The 27571-nt window shown below is 40.6% G+C and overlaps 1 protein-coding gene across 20 annotated transcripts in view; it reads left to right on the top strand.

The window, feature by feature from the left end:
- The window catches only part of RBFOX1 (RNA binding fox-1 homolog 1), a 2479215-nt gene that overhangs the window by 2305641 nt on the left and 146003 nt on the right, over positions 1–27571 (top strand). For all 20 annotated transcript variants that reach the window (XR_015729837.1, XR_015729838.1, XM_087878443.1 and 17 more), the window contains 3 exons: positions 3594–3686; positions 5860–5920; positions 13751–13804. Coding sequence is in view for 18 of the 20 variants with exons in the window: in XM_087878443.1 (XP_087734569.1) it covers positions 3594–3686; positions 5860–5920; positions 13751–13804 (208 nt within the window). In the remaining 2 variants the exon portion in view is untranslated. The remainder of the gene's footprint in view (positions 1–3593; positions 3687–5859; positions 5921–13750; positions 13805–27571) is intronic.

Genomic DNA, 27571 nt, shown 5'->3' with positions numbered 1-27571 from the left:
GAATCAGCCGGTTCGGGCTGATTTGGATGAACTGGTAGTTAAATTGCTGGCTGGCCCCGCCCCTTCCTGCCTTGCCCCTTCCAGGAGTCCCCCCACACTCCATTTTGGCTCCTAGGTTAGTGGAGGTAGGCCTACTGGGCCCAAAACGGGGTGCGGGGTGTGTGGTTCCCCTCCCCCACAGCCCATTTTCGCTCCCAGGAGGCTTCAGGGAGGCCTAGGCCCAAAACGGGGTGTGGGGGGTATGGTGCCCTCTCACTGGTTCACATCTTTTGAGAAACTCTATTTCTCATAATAGATCATGTTCTCCATAATAGCATGTAGGAAAAATCTGGTGGTTTTTTTTTTCCTTCCATGCTATTATGACTTTTCTTTCTCTTTTGTCCTCTCATCAAAAGTAGAACTGGATAGATGGATGGATGGATGGATGGATGGATGGATGGATGGATAGTTAGATAGATAATGTTCTGCTCTAGCAAATGAATTTGTTGGTTTTTGTGTGTGTGTATGTGTCTGTGTATTTCTGTGTATATATCTATTTGCTAAAGCAGCAATTTGTGATAGAAAGCATTCTCAATGGATCAAATGAAGATATTCTCAGTTGAAGAGGGATCCTCCTTTGAACATATCTTTCCCTTGTTCTGATGATAGTCACCTATTTGGGGAGAATCAAGAAGTGAGCGTTCTACTTCTGTGGAGAGACAGCCCACAGTTCTGCTGCCTCCTTTGAAATAAATAAGGGCTCTAATATGTGCTATTGCCAAGACAAAAGTCTCCCAGTTACTGGCTCCTTTGAGAAATCAACGTTTCATGATGACTCCATGATTGGATTTGGGTGGTAAGAATTTGGTGAGAATACATTGGCCAATACATTTAGAGATGGCCTTTTAATTTCCATTATGGGCAACCTGCAAATGTTTTCTACTCACCCCGAGCATAATACTGTAAGCAAATTCTAGCAACGAATAATTAATTGTTCTGATATGCAGTGAATTGATGAAGGTAACCTTGGTCTTCCTTACATCTTTATAAACCAAGGTGTGAACCAAGTACGAAATGCCAACATCTCGTCCTTAGTGGAGAACCGACGTAAGCTATGAGTTAACCACAGAAATACAGTCAATTTGGCAGGATCCTTTACCCCATTTCTCTATAGTCTTCTAGTTGGGCAGGAGAAAAAAAAACTCAAACAAATCTGCCTTTTAAAAAAAAAAAATCAGTTCTCATCTGGACTGATGAAACTCTTTCCAAGAAATGATTATTGGCTGAGTGGGATGCTTTTATGTTTATTTTAGCAACCAAGAAGAGGTGTGCTTATGTTGTGGCCCGTCGGCTGCCAGCAGAACTAGCTGCAGAGTCAGATGAACAGGAGGTTGAGGGAGAGCCTGGGCCAGCTTCGGAGCCTTTGGAAGGCTCAGATGAGGAAGCAGCATCAGAGACAGAGGCAGAGCGAGGGCCTTCCATTCTCCCCCAGGTGGAGAGGCAGCTATCTTCGGGGCCTGAGCTGAGTGAGAGGGAGGAACAGATGGGGCCCATCCCAGATGTGCGTATGCACAGAGGGAAAAGGAGAGGAGAGCAAAGGAAAACAATAAGCTGGCTCTCAGGGAAAGGAAGAGGTAGACGCTAGCCAACTCCTCCCTGGCTGGAAAATAAATGGGAGGGGTTTGGGAGTGGCCAGTTGTCACAGACAATTTGGATTCCTTGGGCAGAACCAGGTTTGTTGAGAATAATTATGTTTGATTTTTTTTTTGTTTATCCACATGAATAAAAGACTGTTACTGCACTGTTATAAAAGGGGGGGGGGTTACTCGCGAGTAAGCAGCCTATCATTACTTGCAAATGCTGAGTCAGAACAGCCAGGGGTGGGATTCAAAAATTTTAGCAACTGGTTCTCTGCCCAGTTGCTGGGTTGGCACGGCCATGGTGGGCGTGGCCTACTCAGCCTCTTGCACCATGGGGGGGGAGGTGTTTTCACCCTCCCCAAGCTCCAGAGGCTTTTGTCGAGCCTCCAGGAGGATGAAAATGGCCTCCCCCGGGCTCTTGAAGTTAGCCTATTGCAAATTATCAGCTTCCTGGGGTTTTTTGGGGGATCAAAATAATATATTCCAGAGAGGCCTCATTGCATTCTTAGAAAAAAATGTTGCAAATTGGTAAATTGCTGGTAGGCTTTCATGCAATGCTTTCTTTTGGGGTGTCCACCTGTTCAAAACAGCTGCAACGATGACAACAAAAATGGAAAGAAAACCATGGAATTTCCATGGAACCATGGAAAAGACCACATTTTTAGGTTATCAGGGGTGAGGGGACCATGACCTCACCGATTTGCTTTTGGGACTTTGGTCTATTGTAATCACCATCTGTAATTGTTCAAGCATCTCATGGTAGCCACTTGGTCAGAACGTTCTCACAATTCTGAATCTGTTCATTGGCTGGATAAAATAAAACCGAAATGTTCTTCCTGACTGACAGTGAACTCTCAAATTTAATTCAGGAGATGGGCAAACAAACTCAGTTTCAACATTTCACTGCATATAGAACACAAACTGTGTTTCAATCAATCTTGTGACAAATGTCTACTATTATTGAATGAAAAGCACTGCAGATATTGTTCAGGAATGATTATTTGCTCTCTGAGCTGTACTATCTATTTATTCATACTACATGATTATATTAAATGTAGAAAGGTTATGTTTAGTTTCAAACCCAATTCTGTTTTGTTGGTAGTTCTTTTCTGTTTGTTTGTTTGTTTCCTTCTTCTTTGTTTCCCCTCCCTCTCATTTTATTTTCTTTAAGACCAAAAGAAGTAAATACAGTAGATGACATCCCAATTATAAACAACTCCAGTGTTGCATGTGAGAAATTATTATTATTATTATTATTATTATTATTATTATTATTATTATTATTATTATTATTATTATTTTGCTCCACAATGACACATCGAACTAGCCAATATATTCAATTGGGTTTGCATTGAGTGTTGAAATCGGTACCCACATTTTAATTTGCACAAAGTTTATTATTCTGTTGATCAGATCTGCATGCCCTTAAAAAGTGAATTCACATTTTTTTTTCTCTCTCATCGTTTTTCTTCTTAGTTTTGTTTTCAATGTGATGACATGGTTCCATTGATTTGAACTTGTTTTGTTTTTTCTTTTTTTTATTAGATTTCTTTTCCCCTGTAGTGAAAATTTAGAGAAAAATAAAATAAAAGGTATTTGGTGTTCAATTCTTTGATATTCTTCAGGAGACGATTAAACTAACTCGTGAAAAGAAAGATTAAAAAGTTGTTGACATTGGTTGCTTTACTTAATTGCACATCTTGGGTATGATTATAATTTCTTTCTAATTTGCATGTTTACAGAAATGAAGACAGAAATGAGAGCCAATTTAAATTAAAGAGGGAGTGAGAGAGAGGAGAGAAAGAAAGAGAGGCAGAGAGAAAGAAAGAAAGGAAAAGAAAAAAGAAAGAAAGAAAGAAAGAAAGAAAGAAAGAAAGAAAGAAAGAAAGAAAGAAAGAAAGAAACATGAGCAAAGAAGTGGTTGTCTGAAATAATGATATGCATGTTATTTTCCCTTTTCCCACCTGCATGCAGGGATTTGGTTTCGTTACTTTCGAAAATAGTGCTGATGCGGAAAGGGCGAGGGAGAAATTACACGGCACCGTGGTAGAGGGCCGTAAAATCGAGGTGCATGTTCAAAATATTTTCCTTTTCATCTTTTTTATAAATGTTTGCCTCACATTCATTCGTTGTTTCAGATCCATCATTAATGTCTCTTCTGTGTTTCCCTTTTTCCTTCCCATTGAGATATTTTATTTATATATATATATATACACACACACATATATATATATGGAATATGTTATATATAGTTACGATTACGACCTATTATATAATACGATACAATATTGTATAATGTACAAATTTTTTTATATATATATATTATATGTATGTAAGTACGTATATGTATGTATATATGTATATATATATATATATACACCTGGCCTAACTTGGTTTGGTTATTTTATTATTTCCTTTCTGTATGTGGTTTTTGTTTTGTTTTTTAACATTTTTTTCCCAGTTTTTGTTTTTTAACCATCGTAATTACAGCTAAAAAAAAAGAAAATTGTATGCCAGATGTGTGACGAGCTTTAATACCGTGCTATGATCTGAAAGGTTTTGTAAGTTGATGGGTGCAATAGATTTAAAAAAAAATAATAAAAAAATTGGAAAAACTTTCAAAATTAAATGTTGAAGCAAAACAATAAGGCCTTATTTTATTTGTGTGTGTGTGTGTGTGCGTTTAACTTTTTTTGTTTGTTTGTTTGAACCTTTATTTGGGAATTCTATTTCTTTTTTGTTTTTTTCCTCCTTTTCTTTTAATTGCAGGTTTGATGCAGGATTTACAGTGGCTTTCCAAATTATCTTTTGGCTAACTACCCCAGAAAAATTCCCATTTGAATAGCCATTCATTTAGATTCACCAAACAAACAAATAAACATGGACTTTGTTTCCATTTTGGACAAATGCCCAGCTAAGTTCTCAGAAGGTTTAAAGTTCCTTCTAATTTTCATTCCCAAAAGTGATCATCTCATTGCATATAAAGATTTATAGATAAATCTATCTATCTATCTATATCTATGGTATATCTATATCTATATATATCCTTAAACCACTGGATCCAATTCAACACTGCCTGAGTTGTATTTGTTAGAATCTTAAAAGCGAAAAAAAGAAAGAAAGAAAGAAAGAAAAAACCAATTGAAAATTGCTGTCGTTTTTGAGTAAGATGTTGCATATTTTGCCTTTCCATTCTCCCTTTTCGGCGGTAGCTCTTAGGGCCCTCACCATCTCAGTAACCATGGTAACTGTATACATGCCCCATTCTGGCGATGGTGCTGACTGGTAAGTGGAGAAGTCCATCTACCGTTTCACGTATCTTATCTAAAGCGCTGATATCTACCACATGAATTTTTTTGACTTGTCGTCTTAAGTTTTCTTGATGCTCTCTATTTTTTATTTTTATTTTTTATTATTATTATTCTCTATCTCTATTATCTCGGTACGCCTGTCAATGAGTGTCCGTTTTAAGCAAGTCTTGGAGACACTGACTGAACTTAAGGATATGAATTTTGTGCACATCTTACTCAGATCGTTAATTCCATATTGTGTTAAATAATGCACCCTCTTTTTTATCCTTTCGTTAGCTGTGGTTTTTTGAAAGCTTGAATGGTTTTGTTAGTTTCCTTGCAATGAATAAACGAGGCTCATGTTCCCCCGATGTTGAATGCTACGTGTTGCTTTTCCAATGGTACATTTTGAAAGGGTTATGTTGCACACTGCTAAGATTTGTCCTTCTCTTTTTTTTTTACTTTTTCGTTCTCTTTTTTGATGTTACTTATTTTTCCCCCCTTGCGTACCTTGTCTCTTTCCCCTTTCTACTCCACTGCATGCTCTTTCATACAGTTTTTTTTAATGTTCTGTTTTTAAATATTTTATCGTTTCAGTGTTACCATGGAATATATAAAAGAAGCATGCTCTTAAATCTTCAATTATGCAAAGCCTTTTAATTTGCTTTTAATGTCTCTTTATTAAACTTTAAAGGAAATGGTGTTACTTTATTGAAATGATTTGTAAGTTTTATAAAACGACGATGAGAGTAAATGTAATTATAAATCGTATGATTTTGTTATGCGCCTCCTGCCTTTTATTAGTTTTATTATTATTATTTTGTTAATTTGGGGGAAATAAATTAAATTGCATTTTAAAATGCCAAAAAATAAAGCATGCATTCATTATTATCATGGATCTTTTTAATCTTGAAGAAGTGTTACTGATTTCTTGTTTTCTATGTGCTTAGGTAAATAATGCAACAGCACGGGTCATGACGAATAAGAAGACAGTTAACCCTTATACAAACGGTAAGAACTAGAAATTGAGTTTTTTTCTTAGTTTCCATTTCCTGATCTGCCTAAGGTAGGACTACATAACAGCAGTGAAATCCACTTACCTTCGCTACCGGTTCGGGAACTGGAGCACAAGGGATGTGCATACGCAGAAGAAGTATGCTCACCTCTTCTGCACATGCGCAGAGCCTTCTATGCATGCACAGAGGGTCAAAAATGGGATGTAATGATGTCCCAGCAGGTGAGTGGAGCATCCCGCTGCTGGCGCTACCAGTTTGCACAAGTCGGATAGATTTGGCCGGATTTCACCGCTCCTACATAACCTTATCCTGGTCAGCTAAAGAGCTGTGGTGGCGCATTGGTTAGAATGCAGTACTGCAGGTTACTTCTGCTGCCTGCAATTTGGCAGTTCAAATCTCACCAGGCTCAAGGTTGACTCAGCCTTCCATCCTTCTGAGGTGGGTAAAATGAGGACCCATGGTGGGCATGGCCTAGTCAGCCTCCTGCACCATGGGGGGGGGGCATGTTTTTGCCCTCCACGGGCTCTGGAGGCTTTCCTCGAGCCTTTGGGAGGGTGAGAATGCCTCCCCAGGCTCCAGAGGCCCTCTGGAGGCTGGAAATGGGCCTGTTTCTGGTCTTCCTGAACTTCTGGTAGGCCCGTTTTTTACCCTTACCGAGCCTCCACGTACGCCCTGCACTTACCTGCATCTAAAATGGGCTGCGTGGGGACTCCTGGAAATGGAGGGTGGGAGGGACCAGCCAGGAGTGGGATTTGGGGGTTTTCTGAACTGCACAGAATCTTAGCTAGAGGTTCTCCCGAACCCCTGTGAACCCCCAGCAGCCCACATACCCACATTGAAGTAAGCATCAGTGACAGTGCTGTGATCAAGCAGGGAACTGAACCTTCTCTTCTGACCCTTAGCCAAATACTCTAATTTCTGCTCTTGTTATTGTCAGTTAAAGAATTATTAAAAAGTTATTGCAGATTGGATCCTTCGTTGTACTTTGTCACAGCAGCAGAAACTTTTCTGTCTCTATACTTTCCTTTTAAAAAAAAAAAACCTGGGATATCAATTTCAGCTTTTGAAAAATTCTTTTTGAAAGCTTTGGAACTGAACATATCGCAACCTTCCATTTGGCCTGTTTCCAATATCCTGTAGCTTTCTAAAGAAGGATCTGATTACCCTGACTTTTCTTTAAAAAGAGAGAGAGAGAAAGAGAGAGGAAATTTTACACAGCTTGATCAAGAAGGAATCAAATGCAAAATATTTATTTTAATCCTCCACACATTATGCAGTGCGTTTGTGAAATATTTTCCTTCCATCATTGACAGTGGGGCAAAGATAAGTGGACAGTTTTATTTTTTAATGATCCTATCATGGATATCTCTACCCATCGTGGCAAAATTAAAAACAAAATATGAGCTGGGTTTGACATATCGTGATTAAGCAAGTTACAGTACATCATGGAGAAAGTCTGCTTTGTAAAATTTTCTGATTTTTCTTGGAGAAAACCTGTCACTCCCTGGACCACCTTGATTTAAATATAATTAATAGCAATAGCATTTAGACTTATATACTGCTTCATAGCCCTTTACAGCCCTGTCTAAGCAGTTTACAGAATGAGCCTATTGCCCCCAACAATCTGGGTTCTCATTTTACCCACCTCGGAAGGATGGAAGACTGAATCAACTTTGAGCCAGTGAGAATCGAACTGCTGTCAGTGGGCAGAGTTAGCCTGCAATACCGCATTCTAAGCACTGTGCCACCACAGCTCTTATTAATTAATCCAAACAAGTCAAATGAAGACCGGTTCTTTATTCCCTAACTTTTGCCCCAAATGCCATTACAGGTAGTCCTCAACTTATGACCACAATTGTGCCTGAAATTTATCTTGTTAAGTGAGACATTGGTTAAATGAGTTTTGTCCCATTTTATGACCTTTTTTGCCACTGTTGCTAAGTGAATCTCTGCAGTTAACGAGTTAATAACGAGTTAAGTGAATCTGGAGTTTCCCCATTGACTTTGCTCATTAGAAGATCCCAAAACGGGATCACATGACATTGGGACATAGCCGCGGTCCATAAATATGACTCAGTTGCCGAGTATCTGAATTTTGGGGACACTGCAAAGGTCATCATAGGGACACTGCAAAGGTCATAACTGTGAAAAACTGTCATAGGTCACATTTTTCAGTGCCGTTGTAACTTTGACACTAAATGAACAGTTGTAAATCAACAGCTACTGAGGTAAGAGTTGTGGTTGTCATCATCCTCTACAACAAAATCAAGAAGCTCACAGGTCAAGGCATCTTATTTTGTTTGTTCAAAATATGTGCATTATCCCTAAGTTAAATTAGTTTGGTGCATTAATTAATTTACCTATCGATTCGCCCAGCACCAAAGATGTGAGCGCGCGTGCGGCCACCTCCGCACATGTGCCTGGCCTTCCGCGCATGTGCTTTGCTCATGCGTGCGCCATTGGCAGATTTGCTGTGAAAGGTTTTTATCCTATGATCCAGCACACTTTGACAATCTCCCGTGAAAGCGAAACATTGTCAGCGCTATCTGCGCTGTGCTCCCCACCACCTTTTGAAGTTTCCCACTTCCCTTCCCAGCTCCACCCCATTGCTCCTCCCTTAGCCTAGCTTCCGCCTATTCACCCCCACCCCCACCAACCAGCAATTAGTCTTGGTTTGTCAATCCCGACAGCCTGCAAGGGTGGCGGCTTTTACTCCCAATAAGCACCCGGCCCTGAACATCAGCTGTCTTTCCTCAAATGTGAGGGGGCAGCAAAAATGGCGGCACCCACAGGACCAACTCCATGTCAGTCCTTAGGGCTCGCTGCAGTGGCAGTAGCATGCAAAAAAAGGTATTGGGGCTCTAGGGTATTACGCTGGTCTCGCTGGTGGCCAGGATAGAAGCAGCCATGTCAGCGGCAGGTTCAGGGTAGTTAGACTTGCGGACTGGCGGTCTTCCCCTCCAGAATGGCAGCCTGGCAGATTGGAGCTGACACGTGCCTAAATAGGATAGCATAGAGCCAGGGTGGGTGGGTAAAGGTGGGCCCACCCACAATTTCCGCTACCGGTTCGCCCAAACCTGTCCGAACCTGCTGAAAACCACCTCTGGTTTGGTGTATATTGTTGTGACCCAGGCCCAAGTAGTTAGTATTAAATACAAACAGTTTGAAAACAAACAGGCTTTATTAGAACAGCTGAGAATTAACTCATTCTCAGTGTAGTTCAAAGTAAATGAAAGCAAATTCTTCAAAACACCATTCCTCAGTTTATCACCGACCTTGGGATAATTAGGCAAACTGTCAAAGGCTTTTCTTGGCATAAGTTCAGAAGACGCTGACAAGAAATGAATACAGTGAAACAAGAAGCAAGAAGTAATTGTTTTGTTTATTGTTTTAATTAATGGGGCCAAATTTATATATATATATTTTTAACTGTATTTTAATATTTGTATTTGATGTTTTTATTTGGCTGTTCACCGCCCTGAGTCCTCAGGGAGAAGGGCGGTATACAAATTCAAAAATAAAATAAAATAAAATAAAATAAATTCTCTCAACAGTTGTTTTCCGGCGAAGAGGCCAAGAGCCATTGCTGGTCTTCTAAGCCTTATGAGAGGGGCCAATCATATCTTGGCTCTACTCCCGAGTCGTCCTCTCTGCTTTATTTGCTCCTGCCTTCTGGCAGCTCTTCTCATACGTGCACTAGGAACAGGCTCCTCCTGTTCCTCTGCCTCTCTATTGTCAGCCTCTGGAGGCTCCAAAGTCCATGCATCACTCCCCGATGGCCCTGGCCCCATCTCTGCCTCCGATGCAGAGCCCTCATCTGGGCCTTCCCCAGCGTCCAGGACTGGCCCATATTCTTCCTCAGCCTCATCGCTCTCCAAATCCTCTGCCAGCTCCGCAGGGTTCTGGTGGACCACAACATATATATTTGAATATATACATACACATTCTTTGAGCAGAACTCTTTATCTCTTTCTTCTTATTAACCCTGGCTTTGTTAAAAGAACAATCTTTTCACATGCAGTCATTCACACAAAATCCCCTGTCTTTTCAGCAAGCTTCTTTGGCTTCTATAAGCTTTCTTCATTTCAGTAGCTCCCAATTTTTGATTCCCTGCCCCACCCCCCATTGCTGAAGGTTGACTAGGATCACAGATTGCAGAGGCCCAATCTGCTCTCGGGAGAAATAGGGAGATGGAGCTATCAGGGAACCAGGAATGATGGAATTGTGCAAAGGTTGCCCTAGCTATTATCTTTCTGATAAGGAGTGAGGGCCAAATTGAGGTCCAGGCATTGTTCTAACAGTGCAGTCGTACTATCAGAAAAAAACATTTTAAAAAGGTAAAGGTTCCCCTGGCACATATGTGCTAGTCGTTCCCGACTCTAGGGGGCGGTGCTCATCTCTGTTTCAAAGCTGAAGAGCCATTGCTATCCGAAGACATCTCTGGGGTCATGTGGCCAGCATGACTCAATGCCAAAGGCACACGGAACGCTGTTCCCTTCCTACCAAAGGTGGTTCCTATTTTTCTACTTGCATTTTTGACGTGCTTTCGAACTGCTAGGTTGGCAGAAGCTAGGACAAGTAATGGGAGCTCATCCCATCATGCAGCTCTAGGGATTCAAACTGCTAACCTTTCGATGGACAAGCTCAGCGTCTTAGCTACTGAGCCACCGCATCCCTTTTAAACAACATTTAGACAGTGTGTGTGGGGGGGGGGAGGAAAAGAAGCAGCCCATCTTTCTGAAAGATTTCCTGGCAGTGATTTGGAGAGTGCAGGAAGAGATTCAGGGCAAGGAGAGATGCCTGCTGAGTTTTCAAGGGTTCAGAAGATGGGAACACAAAGAAAGGAAGAAGCAAAAAAGGCTAAGAAGAAAGAACCTTTCTCCTTAATACCAAGTTTCTGCTTTGTCTTTGGAATAAGGGCTAGGAAAGAAGATCAGCCAAGCAGCTTCTAGGGATTAGCACTGCCAAAGAAGATTGTAGCACAATACCGCAAGTTTCAGAATAACAAGTTTTGAAAACGCCATAAAAATAAGAGCCATATCTTGTTTTCATTGTCCAAGATAGCAACAACTCAATCATCCATAGAGGAGAGCCCCCCCCTTTTTTTTAAACGAAAGACAATATCTCTCTCCTCATCTTCCTTTCAATGCTGGCAGCTAAAACTGCAGACCCTGTGAAGCTTTTCGATCACAACCACAACCTCTGCTTGGGGGGCGGGGGGGAGAATACCTAAAATATCTTTTTACGAGTTTTCACTCAATGTCGATGAGATCCTAGGTCCATGATGGCGAACCTATGGCACACATGCCAAAGTGGCGTGTGAAGCCACTCTGGTGCGCATGTGCACGCGAGATCAGCTATCCTTTGTGTTGAGTATTCAGTGTTGAAAACCGGCCCCAGCCAGCTGATCGTCGGGTATGCATCCTTGACTCTCTGAGAAAGGAATGTTATTATGACTATATATCACCCATATTCCATACAATCCCCCCTCCCAGTTTCCTACAGTAGTAAATGTGGCAGGCCTGAAGATCCAATGATCCAAGATGGCTTCCAGGTCTGACAGATAATATAAAACTAAAAATGCTAAAAGGCCGATTATATTTATGTATATGTAAATTCTATATACAAACGCAATGTATATACATATACAATTTAAAAGAGAATATACATATACAATAAGAAGAAAGCCGTTTGGTTAATAACCACAATAAAGTTAAGTAAGCATACACTAGGCAAGACGTCCTTGACTCTCTGAGAAAGGAATGTTATTATGACTATATATCACCCTGGCTTCATACAATCCCCCCTCCCAGATTCCCACAGTAGTAAATGTGGCAGGCCTGAAGATCCAATGCAAAAGATGGCTTCCAGGCCTGACAGATAATATGAAACTAAAAATGCTAAAAGGCCGGTTATATTTATGTATATGTAAATTCTATATACAGTACATATGCAGTGCATATACATATAAAATTTAGAAGAGAATATACATATACAATAAGAAGAAAGCCATTTGGTTAATAACCCCAATAAAGTTCTTCCTCATCCCAGACACTAAGTCTATCTATCTGCATAAGAGACAGATTGTTTTTCCCCTTTCCTGTCTGTTCTGGAAGTTTCTACCTGAGGTACGTGTTGTGACAGCAAGACAAATTCCGAGAACTACACCCACAGTGGTGAATTTACCTCCTCTAATGGTTGAGACCTGGTTCCTTGGCAGTTCCTCACTCGTACATGTCAAACTTCTCCTCACACTTGATTAACCCACACAGTTATGGGCCAGCAAATACTTCATTGACAAGACAAAGTAAAGTTTAATTGCTGTTATTTTCATGATAAATGAAGTCTTTGCAGAGTGAGCTTCCCCAAGTTAGATGATGCAGCCATCAAATTGGGCAGGAGATGAAATATGAGAGCAGGTTTCAGCTGAGATCATCGATCTGCATCTGCCCGAGCCCCATCTCCCCCTTCTCTCTTCCCGAAGACAAATTGAGGCACCATTAGTATAACTTAAAATGTCTGAGGTTATCTTTCAGCCTGTTTGACAGAGAAGTCTGACAGATGTGGAAAAACCAGCCCAAATGGCTTATCTGTGCAGAAGTGAAGAATAAAAAAGTATTCTAGAAAATTACACTTCGAGTAATTAAAGGCTTTTGATGCTTGAGTACTTGGCTTAGATCAGCTTGGAAGATTTGGGAGGAAGAAAATAAATATTTCATGCCTTCTTCCTTTTCTTTTCTTTTCTTTTCTTTTTCTTTTCTCTCCCTCCATCCCTCTCCCTCCTTTTCTCCCACCTTCTGTCTCTCCCTTTCCCCCTCTCTTTCTCTCTTTCTACCCCCCCCCCTCTCTCACACTGCCAGTGTGGTTTGTGGTCCTGTCAGTCATTCATCCAAGTATTTATCTGCTCCAACCCATCTTAGTTTTCTTTTAATTTATTTGTAGAACAAAATTTAAGTTCATACTGCGTTCTAAAGGACTGCAATAAGAGAATAGGTAGATAGACCTTGTAAAGTTGAATTCTGCTGTTATCTTCCATTAAAAACTTAGGGAAAGTTCTTGATATTTTGTCTGAAATTTACCAAAAGAAAATAACTCATTTTATGGGGGGGGGGGGGAATGTTCCAGAAGTCAGAGCTAGGCGTGGTTCATTTATATATGAACTCACGTATTGTTGGGAAAACCAAGCCACAATGCTAAGGCGTGAAATGATTTATTAGGGCAAGCATGTTATATAAGTACACCACTGGAGTTTTCTTAATCCAGGTTTAGGATTTAGCGTGTTGTGAAAGTAAAGTCCTTTTAAGCCTATCCAATTTAAAACCAGGAAGAAGATTGTCTCTGTTCATCAAATGAAAAGAAAGTTATTTTTTCTTCTTCTTCTTCTTCTTCTTCTTCTTCTTCTTCTTCTTCTTCTTCTTCTTCTTCTTCTTCTTCTTCTTCTTCTTCTTCTTCTTCTTCTTCTTCTTTTTTTTTTTTTTGCAAAGTTACACAGACTTGCATTAAGTGGGTAAATAGAATCTCCTTTTCATGAAATGGGCTGAAATTATATCCCGGTTTTTTAAATAAAAGATGCATATATTCCCCCTTCGTTTAATGGTCACTTCCACTTAAAGTGTGTATGTGTGTGTGGATGGTGGGTGGGTGGGTGGGTGGGGGCTTTTTAAGAAGCTTTAAAAGGTATTCTGGAAAAGATACACTTTGAAGGACACGATGCAATTCTTTAAAAGGTATAAAATAAAAATTGTACAGTCACAAACCGACAGTAATTAGAACATCATGCCATAACTTCAAATTTACCAAGTTTGGTTTCCTGTCTTTACTACAGGTTGGAAATTAAATCCAGTTGTTGGTGCAGTCTATAGTCCAGAATTCTATGCAGGTAAGCACACATGCTATGAAATCTTAGTGATGGCAGGTAACAGGATTATCCAAATGATGTGATTGGTTGCTGCTGGCCTATTTCTTTGATGGATGTGATAGAAGCCTCTCTCTCTTTGACATAATTCAATTATATTTATTAAGCGAGAACAAATAAAATTTCCTAGATCCTACTAACATTTAATTCTCTTTTGTTCAAATCATTGGCTTAATGGCAACATGCCAAATTATGTGTTATTAGAGAGAAAAGTTTGCCATCCAAAAAAAGGCATTGGTTGGTGTAACCTTATTTCCTACTATCCAAAGTTTGCTACTGCTTTACACAAAGCATCAGATCTCTATTACGGTAGATTCACTGAAGGCTTTTCTTCGAAGGACTTTTGTATCAATATTTTGCCAAGGAACCAAAGTCGGGAACTTTTCGGTCTAAACCCTGATAGAAAATAATGTCTCTGAAGAAGACATCCCTTTAAAACAGGATTATATTGTCCTGATTGTTGTAGAAGATGACCGGGTTGAGCCTGAGGGAGGGGTCAAATGCATCATAAGTTGTGAATCCCTGCGCATCTGCAAGAGATCTGAATCCAGCCTCTCTTATCTCCCGCTCATTTCCCTTAATGGCCAGTTGGTTAGATTCTTGCAGAGAGTTTAAATTTGCAATAAATCTTTATACTCATTTGAACTGCCTGGATCTCCAGATTTAACCCGGTGCTTGACAGTTGCCAATTTAAGGTCTCTATCTCCCTCCCTCCCTCCCTCCCTCCCTCCCTCTCTTCCTAAATGTATTACTCTTTGAATAGAGACCTTACTCTAATACAAGGGTCGCACAGTTTTCTTAATCCAAGTAACATCCCCAACCAAGTAAGACTCCGAGGCAAACAGTTCCTCAAAGATCCATCGTATTATGGATCTACTTCAAATTTACCCTACCGATCTGGTATACTTCTGGTGGTCCCACTTCTAAGGGCAGGGAGGTCTGATCCTGCTTATCGGTAGCTTTTCAAGAGCTCCAACTTTCCTAAGATAATAGACTATTTTTTTCTTTTTTCCCCACTTCTAATATGCTTTCTTTTAAAAAAAAAAAAATGATGAGTTGCGATAGGGAATTTGGAAAATTGCAGATGTTAAACAATAACAAAGTTTTGCTTTGCCTTCTCTATGCAAATGCAAAATTTGATAAATTCGTATTCAGAAAAGAAGTCATGAATTTTTCTCCTTTCTCTACTGTAATACCTGTTTTGTTTCAAACCTTCATCAATAAACTTGGTTACTGAGTGCATTTTCCTCATCTAAGTGACTATGCCAGGAGAGTTAAAAAAAAGTACATACTGACAAAAATAAAAATGGCTAAAAGATAATGTCAGGGTCCCAAGTAACACTCCCAATGAAAGGAAACACCAAGGCTTGAGGTTCCTCAAAGTTCCATTTTATTAGAGATGTCATATTGGCACATCTGGAAAAAACCCGAATCTGAAAGTTCCCATGTTTTCCCACCCAAAAGAAAGTCCAAGTCCCTTCCCCTGCATCCACATGTCCATCACATGGCCCAATCAATCCACTGTCCCAACTGGAGATGCCTTCCAGTCACGCCACTCCAGGTGCAGGCTGAACGTCCTTGACTCTCAGAGAAAAGAATCTTGTTACAGCTAAATAACTCTACCGACTCCATGCAAACCCCCTCCCATTTTCCCACTGCACTAAGTGTGACAGCCCTGAACATCCGAAATAAAAGGTGGCCTCCAGGGCTGATACCCAGCATTAATATTATGGGAGTGTTGTACTATTTGGGCTTTTGGCAACAGGTTCTTCAGACTACATATGAGCAACATGCATCTTCTATTGAAAAGTGTTGCACAATAGCATGGGATCCCAGTTAGAGAGCTTGGCAACGTGCTTTCAAACAGATGTGGGGTTATGCTGTTGGTATCTTCTTAAATAGATTTATTTTTAGGGTTGCAAAGCTACTGTACTAGATGAGCTAGGAAAAGATACGCACTTGTATCTGCTCCAAAGGATCTTTTCAATTCTAGATCTGAAACAGATTCCTAGTTTTATATGCAGGAAAGCCAAGAGTGTCAACAGCATGAACATCCACATTTGCACATACGACATAGATATCTGTAGGAAGGGACCTTTAGGTAAGGGTTCCCCCACACATGCATGCTAGTCATTCCTGACTCTAGAGGGTGGTGATCATCTCCGTTTCAAAGCCGAAGAGCCAGCGCTGTCCGAAGACATCTCTGTGGTCATGTGGCTGGCATTACTAAATGCCAAAGGTGCATGGAACGCAGTTATCTTCCCACCAAAGATGGTCCCTATTTTTCTAGTTGCATTTTTGACGTGCTTTCGAACTGCTAGGTTGGCAGAAGCTGGGACAAGTAACAGGAGCTCACCCCATTACGCGGCACTAGGGATTCGAACCGCTGAACTGCCGACCTTCTGATCGACAAGCTCAGCGTCTTAGCCATTGAGCCACTGAGAAGAAGGAAACTTTAGCCTCTATAATTTCCTATCCAATCTTAATCATAGCCAATGAAGTGTAGCATACAGAAGCTGTTAAACAGCTGAAATGAAATCCCCACATTAGGCATTGTCTGAAATATTTTTATAAGTTCTCACTGATGAGGCCAAGTAGCTGGGTGATGTTATCTCAGGCAGTAAATAGGCTGAAAACTAGATAAATGAGTTTTCTATATGACTTCCTGCCCCTAGCAATGCCCTCTGATGTTAATGTATTCTGAAGTTTGGGCTTGGTTTCTCCCAATTGTTCCAGAAATATTTAGGAATTTAATAATTAGAAGTACAAAATATCTACCAGGGCCAGAAAATTCTTTCTCAATGAGGAATTAAGAAGCCACTCAAGTATTTAATTATTTTTTTCAACACTTTTATTTATTATTTTTTTCAATATTTTTGTTGAATACGTTTATGCAACACTTATTAAAATGGAAATGGAAAAAGTTGACAGCATATTGCATATTATCTCTCTCCATCCATCCAACCAGGTCAGAATGGAATGGAGTGGAGTGGAGTGGAGTGGAGTGGAGTGGAGTGGAGTGGAGTGGAGTGGAGTGGAGTAGAGTAGAGTAGAGTAGAGTAGAGTAGAGTAGAGTAGAGTAGAGTAGAGTAGAGTAGAGTAGAGTAGAGTAGAGTATCTTGGAGGTCTTCTAGTCCAAATCCCTACCCCAAATGGTATAGGGTCTATATGGTAGACCCTATACCATTTCAGATAAATGACTGTCAAATCTCTTGTTAAAAACCTCCAGTGATTTTTAACAAGAGATTGGAGCACCTACAACATTCAAAGGCAAACTCTTCTGCTGATAGACTTATTCTTAAAAACCTGCAGTAACGGAGTGCCCACAACTTCTGGAGGCAAGCTATTCCAATGATTAATTATTCTAACTGTTAGGAAGTTTCTCTTTATTTCTAGGTTGCTTCTCTCCTTCATTAGTTTCCATCCATTGTTTCTTGTCTTGCCTTCTGGTGCTTTGGAGAATAGGTTGTCTCCCTCTTCTCTCTGACAGCCCCTCAAATATTGGAACACTGCTGTCATGTCACCCAGAGTGACATAACAGCCTGCCTTTCCCTAGACTAGAGATACCCAACTCCTGCAATTGTTCTTTATATGTTCTAGCCTCCAGTTCCCAAATCAACTATTTCTATGAATTACTATGGCTGATGTTGAATTTAAAGAGTTGAACTAAATTTTAACTTCTTCAAATGCAGTCAGTTTTCATATTTGGAGGGATGGGAATTATTTTTAGTTCCTGTTTTCCCATGGTACATATTTAGAGAAATGGAATCACTTGCAATTTCTCTACTCCTGAACCAAGATTCTCTAACTGGGAATCATCCCATGCTGAAGGATCAACTTTATGGCTTTAAGCAGCATTATTAGGGCCTTAAAATTATCTGTAGTGTCATACATGACCAATTGTGTTAAAGCAAACCGCAAGGGTGCCAAAATGACAACACCAATCTTGGTGATCTTGGAGTCCTAGTAGACAACCATTTAAATATGAGCCAGCCATGTGCTGCAGCTGTCAAAAAAGCCAGCACAGTCCTAGGCTGCATTAACAGAGGGATAGAATCAAGATCATGTGAAGTGTTAGTACCACTTTATAATGCTTTGGTAAGACTACACTTGGAATATTGCACCCAGTTTTGGTTGCCACATTATAAAAAAGATGTAAAGACTCTGGAAAGAATACAGAGAAGAGCAATAAAGATAATTATAGGGCTGGAGGCTAAAAATATGAAGAATGGTGGTAGAAATTGGATACATCTAGCTTAATGAAAGAAGGACTAGAAGGACCAGGTGCAGAAGTGAGTTTCAGCAGGTTCTGATCAGTTCTGGAGAACCGGTAGCGGAAATTTTGAGTAGTTCAGAGAACCGGTAGTAAAAATTTTGACTGGCCCCGCCCCCATCTATTCTCTGCCTCCCGAGTCCTAGCTGATTGGGAGGAAATTGGGATTTTGCAGTAACCTTCCCTTGGATTGAGGAGGGAATGGAGATTTTACAGTATCCTTCCCCTGCCACGCCCAACAAGCCATGCCATGCCCACAGAACCAGTAGTAAAATTTTTTGAAACCCACCACTGATTAGGGGTGACACTACAGCAGTGTTCCAATATGTAAGGGACTGCCAGAAAGAAAAGGGGGTCAACCTATTTTCCAAAGCACCTGAGGGCAGGATGAGAAGCAACAGATGGAAACTAGTCAAGCAGAGAAGCAACCTAGAACTAAGGAGAAATTTCCTGACAGTGAGAACAATTAATCAGTGGAACGACTTGCCTCCAGAAGTTGTGGTTGCTCCATCACTGGAGATTTTCAAGAAGAGATTGGACAATCATTTGTCTGGAATGGTATAGGGTTTGGACTAGAAGACCTCCAAAATCCCTTCCAATTCTGTTTATTCTGTGATGTGTGTCCCAATACCTACATAAGTCACAGCATTTGCATGCCAACATCATTTCACACATTCTGTCATCTCCCCCATGCCCTGGTCATAAATGTCTGTTTCTTCCATGTTGGATTAAAGGAGACATCGAACAATTTCTCATTTTACCCCTGGCTTTGTTTATGGGAATGTGATCGTTGCTGTAATCAGCTTTAATATAGAAGCAACCCAACCAGAACTTTCCCTAATTGATTAATCAGAGACACTGGTTGCTTGATAACAAATTACTTGCCGTTAATGACAAATATCATAATACGTTCATGGTATAATCATGGATTTTTTTTCTCCTCCAGCTAATATATAGAATTAACTGTCCAAATTCTAATTGCCTTCAAAGAGTAGGCTAGAGGGACCTCACATATTTTGTACATTGCAATCAATACTTTCCATCTCTCTGGATGTTACTTTTCTTAATTTACTGGACTTTCCTTTAGCATTTATTTTGTCTCTTAATTATAAAATGGCATGTTATTGATTTTTGGCATGCAGCCTTATGGAGTTCCCCTAGAGCTATTTTACTGCCAGCCCTGGGGTGAAGGATTTGGCTTTCCTAATGAGAATCTTTATCACCATTAGACTGGTATTAATATGGGGCATGAATTATCATATCTTACTCGCAGAAGATAGAGTTAGCTGGTGAACCTGTCTAATGTCTAGTATTTACCTATTGCAGATACCTGTTTAGAGCTCTGATCTTAGTTTTGGATCTACCCTGTTTCCCCTAAAATAAGACCTCCCCTGATAATAAGCCCAATTGGGGCTTTTGAGCGCATGTGCTAAAATAAGCCCTCCCCAAAAATATTTAAATGCATGCACAGCCAGTCCCCGCCATTTCCTCTGATTAGGTTTAGGGAGACAGAGCTGGAAATCAGGTAAGATGGCAAGAGGAGCCCCGTCTTGCTCCATGTGCCCCAAAATAATAAGACATCCCCAAAAATAAGGCCAAGCACAAAAAATATAAGACAGGCTTTTATTTTCGGGGAAACATGGTAGTCATTCATGCTTCAAAGCACTGTCATTTTCCGAGGTTTTCAAAGCATCTGGCAAATACATTTGAGGTTGTTTGAAGAATATTATGCTCTACACCACATTCCTCCGCCTTAGTGCATCCCTGGTTGTGCAAATAGGTTTATAATCCAGTTTTCCCACTCGAGTGTAACTGTATCATTCCTGCCAATATTCAGAGCCAGTGGCCAGGTGATATTAGGCATCTTCCAGATGTTGCCATAATCCAAGGTCATATAAACGTTTGTCTAGTGAAAAGAAGGATTTAAGAAGGGAGACATGAAAGCAGTGCTTCAATATTTGAGGGGCTCCTACAAAGATGAGGGGGCGGGGTAAAACTATTTTCCAAGCCACCAGAAGCCAAGACAAGAAACAATAGATGGAAACTAACAAAGGAGAGAAGCAACCTGGAATGAAGGAGAAATTTTCTGACAGTTAGAACAATCAAACAGTGGAAGGGCTTGCCTTCAGAAATTGTGGGGGCTCCATCACTGGAGGCTTTCAGAAAGGGTCTAGGATTGCACTAGAAGACATCCAAGTCCCTTCCAACTCTGCTATTCTATGAATTCCATGAGGCTGACGACTTCTTACACTCTCATTAAAAAAATAAAATAAAATGGGTGCAACCAAGACAAAGAAAATAGGCCAGGCCAAGATATAACCCACAGTTGATTTAAATCAAATCAAATATAATTGTTGTTGTTAGTTGTGAAGTCATGTCCGACCCATCATGACCCCATGGACAACATTCCTCCAGGCCTTCCTGTCCTCTACCATCCTCTGGAGTCCATTTAAGCTCACGCCGACTGCTTCAGTGACTCCATCCAGCCACCTCCTTCTCTGCCGTCCCCTTCTTCTTTTGCCCTCGTTCCCAGCTCATCTTAGTTTAGCATTGGTTTCTCATGGTGACCAAGCTTGAAAGGCGAAGACAGAAACCTGATCCTCTCTACCACTATTTCCTTACCAATGGCATTTACTATAACTTGGAAATGACTTCAGATCATCGTAATAACTGCACTCTTTAGACTTGTTCTCCAAGAATCTATCCATTACTCTTTGAAAGCCATCCATGTTGGAGGCTATCATGGTTTGTGACAATGAATGAAAGCTCATTAAAGACAGATCCAACCTGGAACTACGGTAGTGGTCAAAATCGTGCGAAACCTTTTGGGAAAAGTGTATTTTTGAAGTTTGATGGCTAATAATACCACTTTTTTTTTTTTTTTTGAGTTTCAAGATAATCATATTCCACTGCTGGAATGGCCTGGGAATAGCCCAGACCTTAACCCAGGGGTGTTATTCAGCAGGTTCTGACAGGTTCTGGAGAACCAGTACCGGAAAATTTGAGTAGTTCGGAGAACCGTCAAGTACCACCTCTGGCTGGCCCCAGAGTGGGTGGGAATGGAGATTTTGCAATATCCTTTCCCCAGGAGTAGGGTGGGAATGGAGATTTTGCAGTATCCTTCCCCTGCCATGCCCACCAAGCCACACCATCATTCCCACCAAGCCACGCCCACAGTACCGGTCGTAAAAAAAAATTGAATTCCACAACAGCCTTAACCCAATTGAAAATCTATGGAGCTGACTAAAGAAACTTGTTAGTCAGAAGCGACCCAGCAATAAAACCCAGTTAATAGAAGCCATCATTCAATCTTGGTTTCACCTTAGAACAGCTGCAGAACTAAAAGACTTGGTTCACTCCATGGGAAGATGTTGTAAGGCTGTCATTCATGCTAAAGGTTCCCCAACTAAGTATTAACTGACATGGTGATAATTTTTGTATATCTCATTTTTTCTTATGTGTTTCACTTTTCTTCTTTATACTGTAACTGCTATTCTAAAACAAATCTTTCCTAAAAGTTATTGCATTACATTCTTGATTAAATTATCTTTCCATTGATATATAAATTTATGGTACTATTCCAAAAAAAAAAAAAAAAAAAAAAAAGTGGTGTTATTAGCTAGTTTTAGAAAATACACTTTTCCCAAAAGCTTTCCACAATTTTGGCCATTACTGTAAGGAGAAATTTCCTGTTAGCCAATGGAATAACTTGTCTCCCAGACTTGTGGGTGCTCCAAAGACTGGACAACCAGGGTGGATTTGATTTAAATTGCTGGCACACAAGATCACCCATTTTAGCAGCTTCCTGAAATTAAGTTTCTAATTCTGAAATATGGAATCCATTTCATGAGCGATTATTAAAAACTCATCACAAGGGAGACAGTTCCTTTCTAATAAGACGGTTGTACGGAAACTGGATGGATTTATTTCTGAATCAAAATTAATGTCTGTATGTAAGGCTGCAAATTAAGCTAATGAGAAAACGTGCATGTATACTGCAAACTCACTCAGGTAATTCAAACATAACTCATTAGGAAATAAATGGCTGAGTTTTAATCTGGCTAAATGGGAATTATAAATGAAAGTCAGTTTGCTGTTTGGTAACATCCAGGCATTATTGTTCCAAAATCTTATTAGTATAATTCATGCAATTATTAATTAATACCTGGGGAAAGAAATCCAAACAATCAATCGTGCTTTAAACTTTCCCTCATCTTTGGCTAATAAAGTGGTTATTAACTAAGGTGATCGACCCATTAATATCAGAATAATACAGTCATATCTAGTCCTGAATTATGACCATACAGAAACCAGTCAGGTTAAAAAGAGATTTGGGGGATCAGAGGCCACATTCAAAACATATAGAAAAGAACAATGCCTTTTGTCTATCGTTGGCTATCAAGAGCAATAGTGGCGCAATGGTTAGAGTGCAGTACTGTAGTCTACTGATCACCAGCGGCCAGCAGTTTGGCAGTTCGAATCTCACCAGGCTCAAGGTTGACTAAGCCTTCCATCCTTCCGAGGTGGGTAAAATGAGAACCCGGACAGTTGGGGTTAAGATGCACCGCTTAGAGAGGGCTGTAAAGCACAGGGGTGAAATCCAGCAGGTTCTGACAGGTTCTGGAGAACCGGTAGTGGAAATTTTGAGCAGTTTGGCGAACCAGCAAATGCCACCTCCGGCTGGCCCCAGAGTGGGGTGGGAATGAAGATTTTGCAATATTGTTCCCCCAGGAGTGGGATAGGAATGGGGATTTTGCAGTATCCTTCCCCCAGGAGTGGGGTGGGAATGGAGATTTTGCAATATCCTTCCCCCAGGAATGGGGAGGGAATGGGGATTTTGCAATATACTTCCCCCAGGAATAGGGAGGGAATGGGGATTTTGCAGTATCCTTCCCCCAGGAGTGGGGTGGGAATGGAGATTTTGCAATATCCTTCCCTCAGAGGGGGGGTGGGAATGGGGATTTTGCAGTATCCTTCCCCCAGGAGTGGGGTGGGAATGGAGATTTTGCAGTATCCTTCCCCTAGTAGTGGGGTGGGAATGGGGATTTTGCAGTATCCTTCCCCCAGGAGTGGGGTGGGAATGGAGATTTTGCAATATCCTTCTCCCAGAGGGGGGTGGGAATGGGGATTTTGCAGTATTCTTCCCCCAGGATTGGGGAGGGAATGGGGATTTTGCAGTATCCTTCCCCCAGGAGTGGGGTGGGAATGGAGATTTTGCAGTATCCTTCCCTCAGGAATGGGGTGGGAATGGGGATTTTGCAGTATCCTTCCCCTGCCATGCCCACCAAGCCACGCCCACAGAACCGGTAGTAAAAAAATTTGGATTTCACCACTGGGGTAAAATGAGGACCCAAATTGTTGGGGAAAATAGGCTGATTGTGTAAACCACTTAGAGAGGGCTATAAAGTACTGTGAAGCGGTATATCAGTCTAAGGGCTATTGCTAATGCTATTTTTACCTTTTTTTTTAAAAAAAAAAAAGTATCTTCTCTCTCATGGGAGCCCCCGTTGGAGATGTATTAAGCATGGAAAAATGATTCTAAAAATTAAAAATAAAGTAAATAATTTTATTTTAAAAATAATCAAATATTAAAAAAATATTTAAAAATATTCCCAACTTCCTCAGAGTTACACACACCTGGGGTACAAAGGTTGTTTTAAGAAAAAGGGGCAGAGAGAGAAAGAAAAGAGGGAGTTTTTTAATATATATATATATACACACACACATACATACATACATACATATTATTTCTTTATCAGCGAAATATATGGTTCAGAGAACTGGTAGCAAAAATCCCTGCCGCCCCCCCCCCCCCATGCCCAGTTGAGCCACGCCATCATCAGAGGCTTTTTATTTTTAACTTTTAAAAGCATTTTTTCTTCGGCCGAAAAAATGCTTTTAAAAGAAAAAAAAAGCCTCTGACAATCAGGCAACTCAGCTGGGATCGTCCGAGCCTTTTAAAAGCATTTTTTCTACAACCTCTTCGGCCGAAGAGGTTGTAAAAATATTTTTTTTAAAAAAGTTGGCCACGCCCACCCAGTCACATTAACCCCCGCCCCCACCAAGCCATGCCCACAGAACTGGTAGTAGCAAATTTTACATTTCACCACGGTAGACAGACAGACAGACAGACAGACAGACAGACAGATAGATGGAGAGATGTAAATGTAGATAGATAGATAGATAGATAGATAGATAGATAGATAGATAGAGAGAGAGAGAGAGAGAGAGATGATAGATAGATAGATAGATAGATAGATAGATAGATAGAGATAGATAGATAGATAGATAGATAGATAGATAGATAGATAGATAGATAGATAGATAGATAGATAGATATGGGTCTATGACCACAGTGAAACAGTGACACTTTCACTCTTTCCATTTTTCAATTTGCTTCATGGCTGACTTGATCCCAAGAGGTTCCAGGATCAAGGTACCGATGATAAGCAGCAGAACACGAAATAACTGTGTTAATAAAAGGGAAGGAAACATCGATGGTTGTGTTTTGGACTTTTGACATCCTCTTAGCTTTCTCTCTCTCTCTCTCTTTTGTGTTTCATGGAAAATTCAAATTACTCCGTGCTTGGGTTGAGAGACTCTTTTTCAGCTGCTAAATGATGAAAGATGTAGCCACTTTGGAAATAAAGATGATGTATCTGCAGAGAAGCTGTTGATTTAAAATATCTTTAATCTTGATGAATAAGTTTTTAAGGAGAGAGAGAGAGAGAGAGAGGAGAAGGTTATACAAAGCTTTCAGCGTGGCACTGATGAATGGCAAATTCACCCATTTCTCATTTGGCGGTGAAGGCGCACACCACAAGGCATAACCACATTGTATATCATCCCTGCCAACTCATTTCTTTGATTAAATATTCCATCAGCACAGGCTATACGGCAGTAAACCTTAACACGATTCATAAGACGCGTGTCCTGAATATACATAACTCACTTCCTTTGGGTGGAGAGTCAGCTGGTGTGTGGGGAAGAAAATTAGAATGGAGTTGAATTACTCTGTAGGACAAGATCAATAAAGAGAGAGAGAGGTATGGGGTAGGGAACAGTCCCTTAATGCAATGCAACGGTAAAATATACTTATGACTTGACAACTTGAAGCAGACAATTAAAGTCAAAAATGGAACCGTGTAAATGTAATTCAACTCTAAAGCCGGAATATAATCATAAATGGTCAAGAAACTTGGCATACCTTGTTATAACTGCAATTCCACCCTCCCCCACTCAAAATGCATACAGTTCTTCAGTCAAAACAGATTTTACTATCCTGGGTTTTTTTTTAAGGAGAAGGAGGATGGCAACTTGAGTAGAATAATAAACAATCAGCACAGGAGAGCTGTCCAAGTGGCCATGTTTCATACAATATATATATATCAATATTAATAACAGTTAGATTTATATACCGCTTCACAGTGCTTTGCAGTCCTCTCTAAGAAGTTTACAGGGTCAGCCTATCGCCCCCAACAATCTGGGTCCTCATTTTACTGACCTCAGAAGGATGGAAGGCAGAGTCAACCTTGAGCCAGTCAGGATCGAACTGCTGGCAGTTGGCAGTCAGCAGAATTAGCATTCTAACAACTGCGCCACCACAGGTCATGTATATTTGTCAATATATCAATTCAATATATCTATTCAAAACTACTGGATGTTGATTAGTTATTTATTTTGGTTCATCACACAGTCAGCCAGATGGTCAGACTGGATTTGACATTTTTGTCCACCCATTGAATCCTTCCTAAGGATCTGGGATAGGCAGATGTTGATGTTTTATGATGTCAGAGGTATTGTCACGGGGTGTAAGCTGTTCTGAGTTAAGCTGCCTTTTGCAATTGACAAATGGTGAATTTATCAGTGCCAATGGTCTCCAAGTGATGCTCCAGTCGTTTGGGGAAGGCACCCAAGGTGCCTATGACTGTTAATCGATGTTTGCTTTCTTTTGCCATTTGTCATTCTATTTCTATTTGCAGGTTTTTGTTCTCGTCTCTAGTACTTTCTCTTCTATTTTTGCTATCTCCAGGTATGTCCACATCCAGTATCCAGACTTTGTTGTCTTTCTTATTGATAATTGTTTAGTCTGGGGTGTTATGTGGCAAGTGCCTCTGAATTCTGAAGTCCCAGAGCAATTTGGCTTCTTCAATTTCTATGCCTTTCTATATTTTATAATCCCACCAGTTCTTGTTTTCAGACAAACAGTATTTCTTGAAGATGCTTCCAATGCACCATTGTTGCTACCGTTGTCATGCCATTGTTAATGGTTGGTCTGTGCGATCTTCTTTCAGCATCTAAACAGGTGGCCCACCACTTCCTCTTCAGCTTCTTTAAAGAAGTGGCCCTTGCTGTCTGTTGCTGTCTTCTCAATTTGGGCTTTCTATGCTGTTGTTCTTAAGATTTGGTCTTCTGCAGCCAGAATTAGCCTCTTTCTTCAACTTTCCTGCTCTTAGCCATTTAATATTAAATTTATAAAGTGTGTATAGTCAAGGTGATGGTTTTCCCAGTTGCAATGTATGGCTGTGAAAGTTGGACCTTAAGGAAGGCTGAGCGCCAACGAATGGAGGCCTTTGAACTCTGGTGCTGGAGAAGACTCCTGCGAGTCCCTTGGACTGCAAGGAGATCCAACCGGTCAGTCCTAGAGGAGATCAACCCTGACTGCTCTTTAGAAGGCCAGATCCTGAAGATGAAACTCAAATACTTTAGCCACCTAATGAGAAGGAAGGACTCACTGGAGAAGAGCGTAACACTGGGAACAATGGAGGGCAAAAGAAGAAGGGGATGACAGAGAATGAGGTGGCTGGATGGAGTCACTGAAGCAGTCAGCGTGAGCTTAAATGGACTCCGGGGGATGGTAGAGGTCAGGAAGGCCTTTAGGAACGTTGTCCATGGGGTTGCGATGGGTTGGACACGACTTCGCAACTAACAACAACAACAATTAAATTTGTTTGACCATGAGGCAACTACTCGTGGCAACTACTAATGCCAGAAAAATACAGAAAAATACAATGGAGCCCCTATTCTTTTGGGAACCTGCTCCCAATTTCCCTGGGTAAACCTTCTTCCTTCCTTCCTCTCTACCTGCCTTTTTGAGTTGACCTCCTCTGTGGCCTCTTTTAGCTGAACCTTCTCAGAAGCTTCCTCCTGCTCAGGAACAATGAATCTTTCTTCTGATTTTCAGTACTAAATTGGATTTTCTCATTATTTTTGGCATATTCCACATGCCACATCTAAACACTTTGACTGAATAATAACCGATACCTGCCCTGCCTGAAACAGCCTGATCTAAAAGTGATTTTCATGCCCTCCTCTTGTAGGCTTAAGCCCATTGAACTAATGACCAGAAAAAAAATTAATGCATAATTGCCATTATATGACGTCTTTTCAAATGACTTCTTTGTTTCATTCAGCATAAAGTTATAGACAAATTATACAGTGCTAGTGTAGATTGCCAG

Source organism: Pantherophis guttatus, chromosome 14 (genome assembly GCF_059756535.1).
Source record: "Pantherophis guttatus breed Tessera chromosome 14, ASM5975653v1, whole genome shotgun sequence".
Classification (NCBI taxonomy): Eukaryota; Metazoa; Chordata; class Lepidosauria; order Squamata; family Colubridae; genus Pantherophis; species Pantherophis guttatus.
The sequence above is the reverse complement of the archived record's forward strand: the minus strand, read 5'-3'. Positions and strand labels throughout refer to the sequence as shown.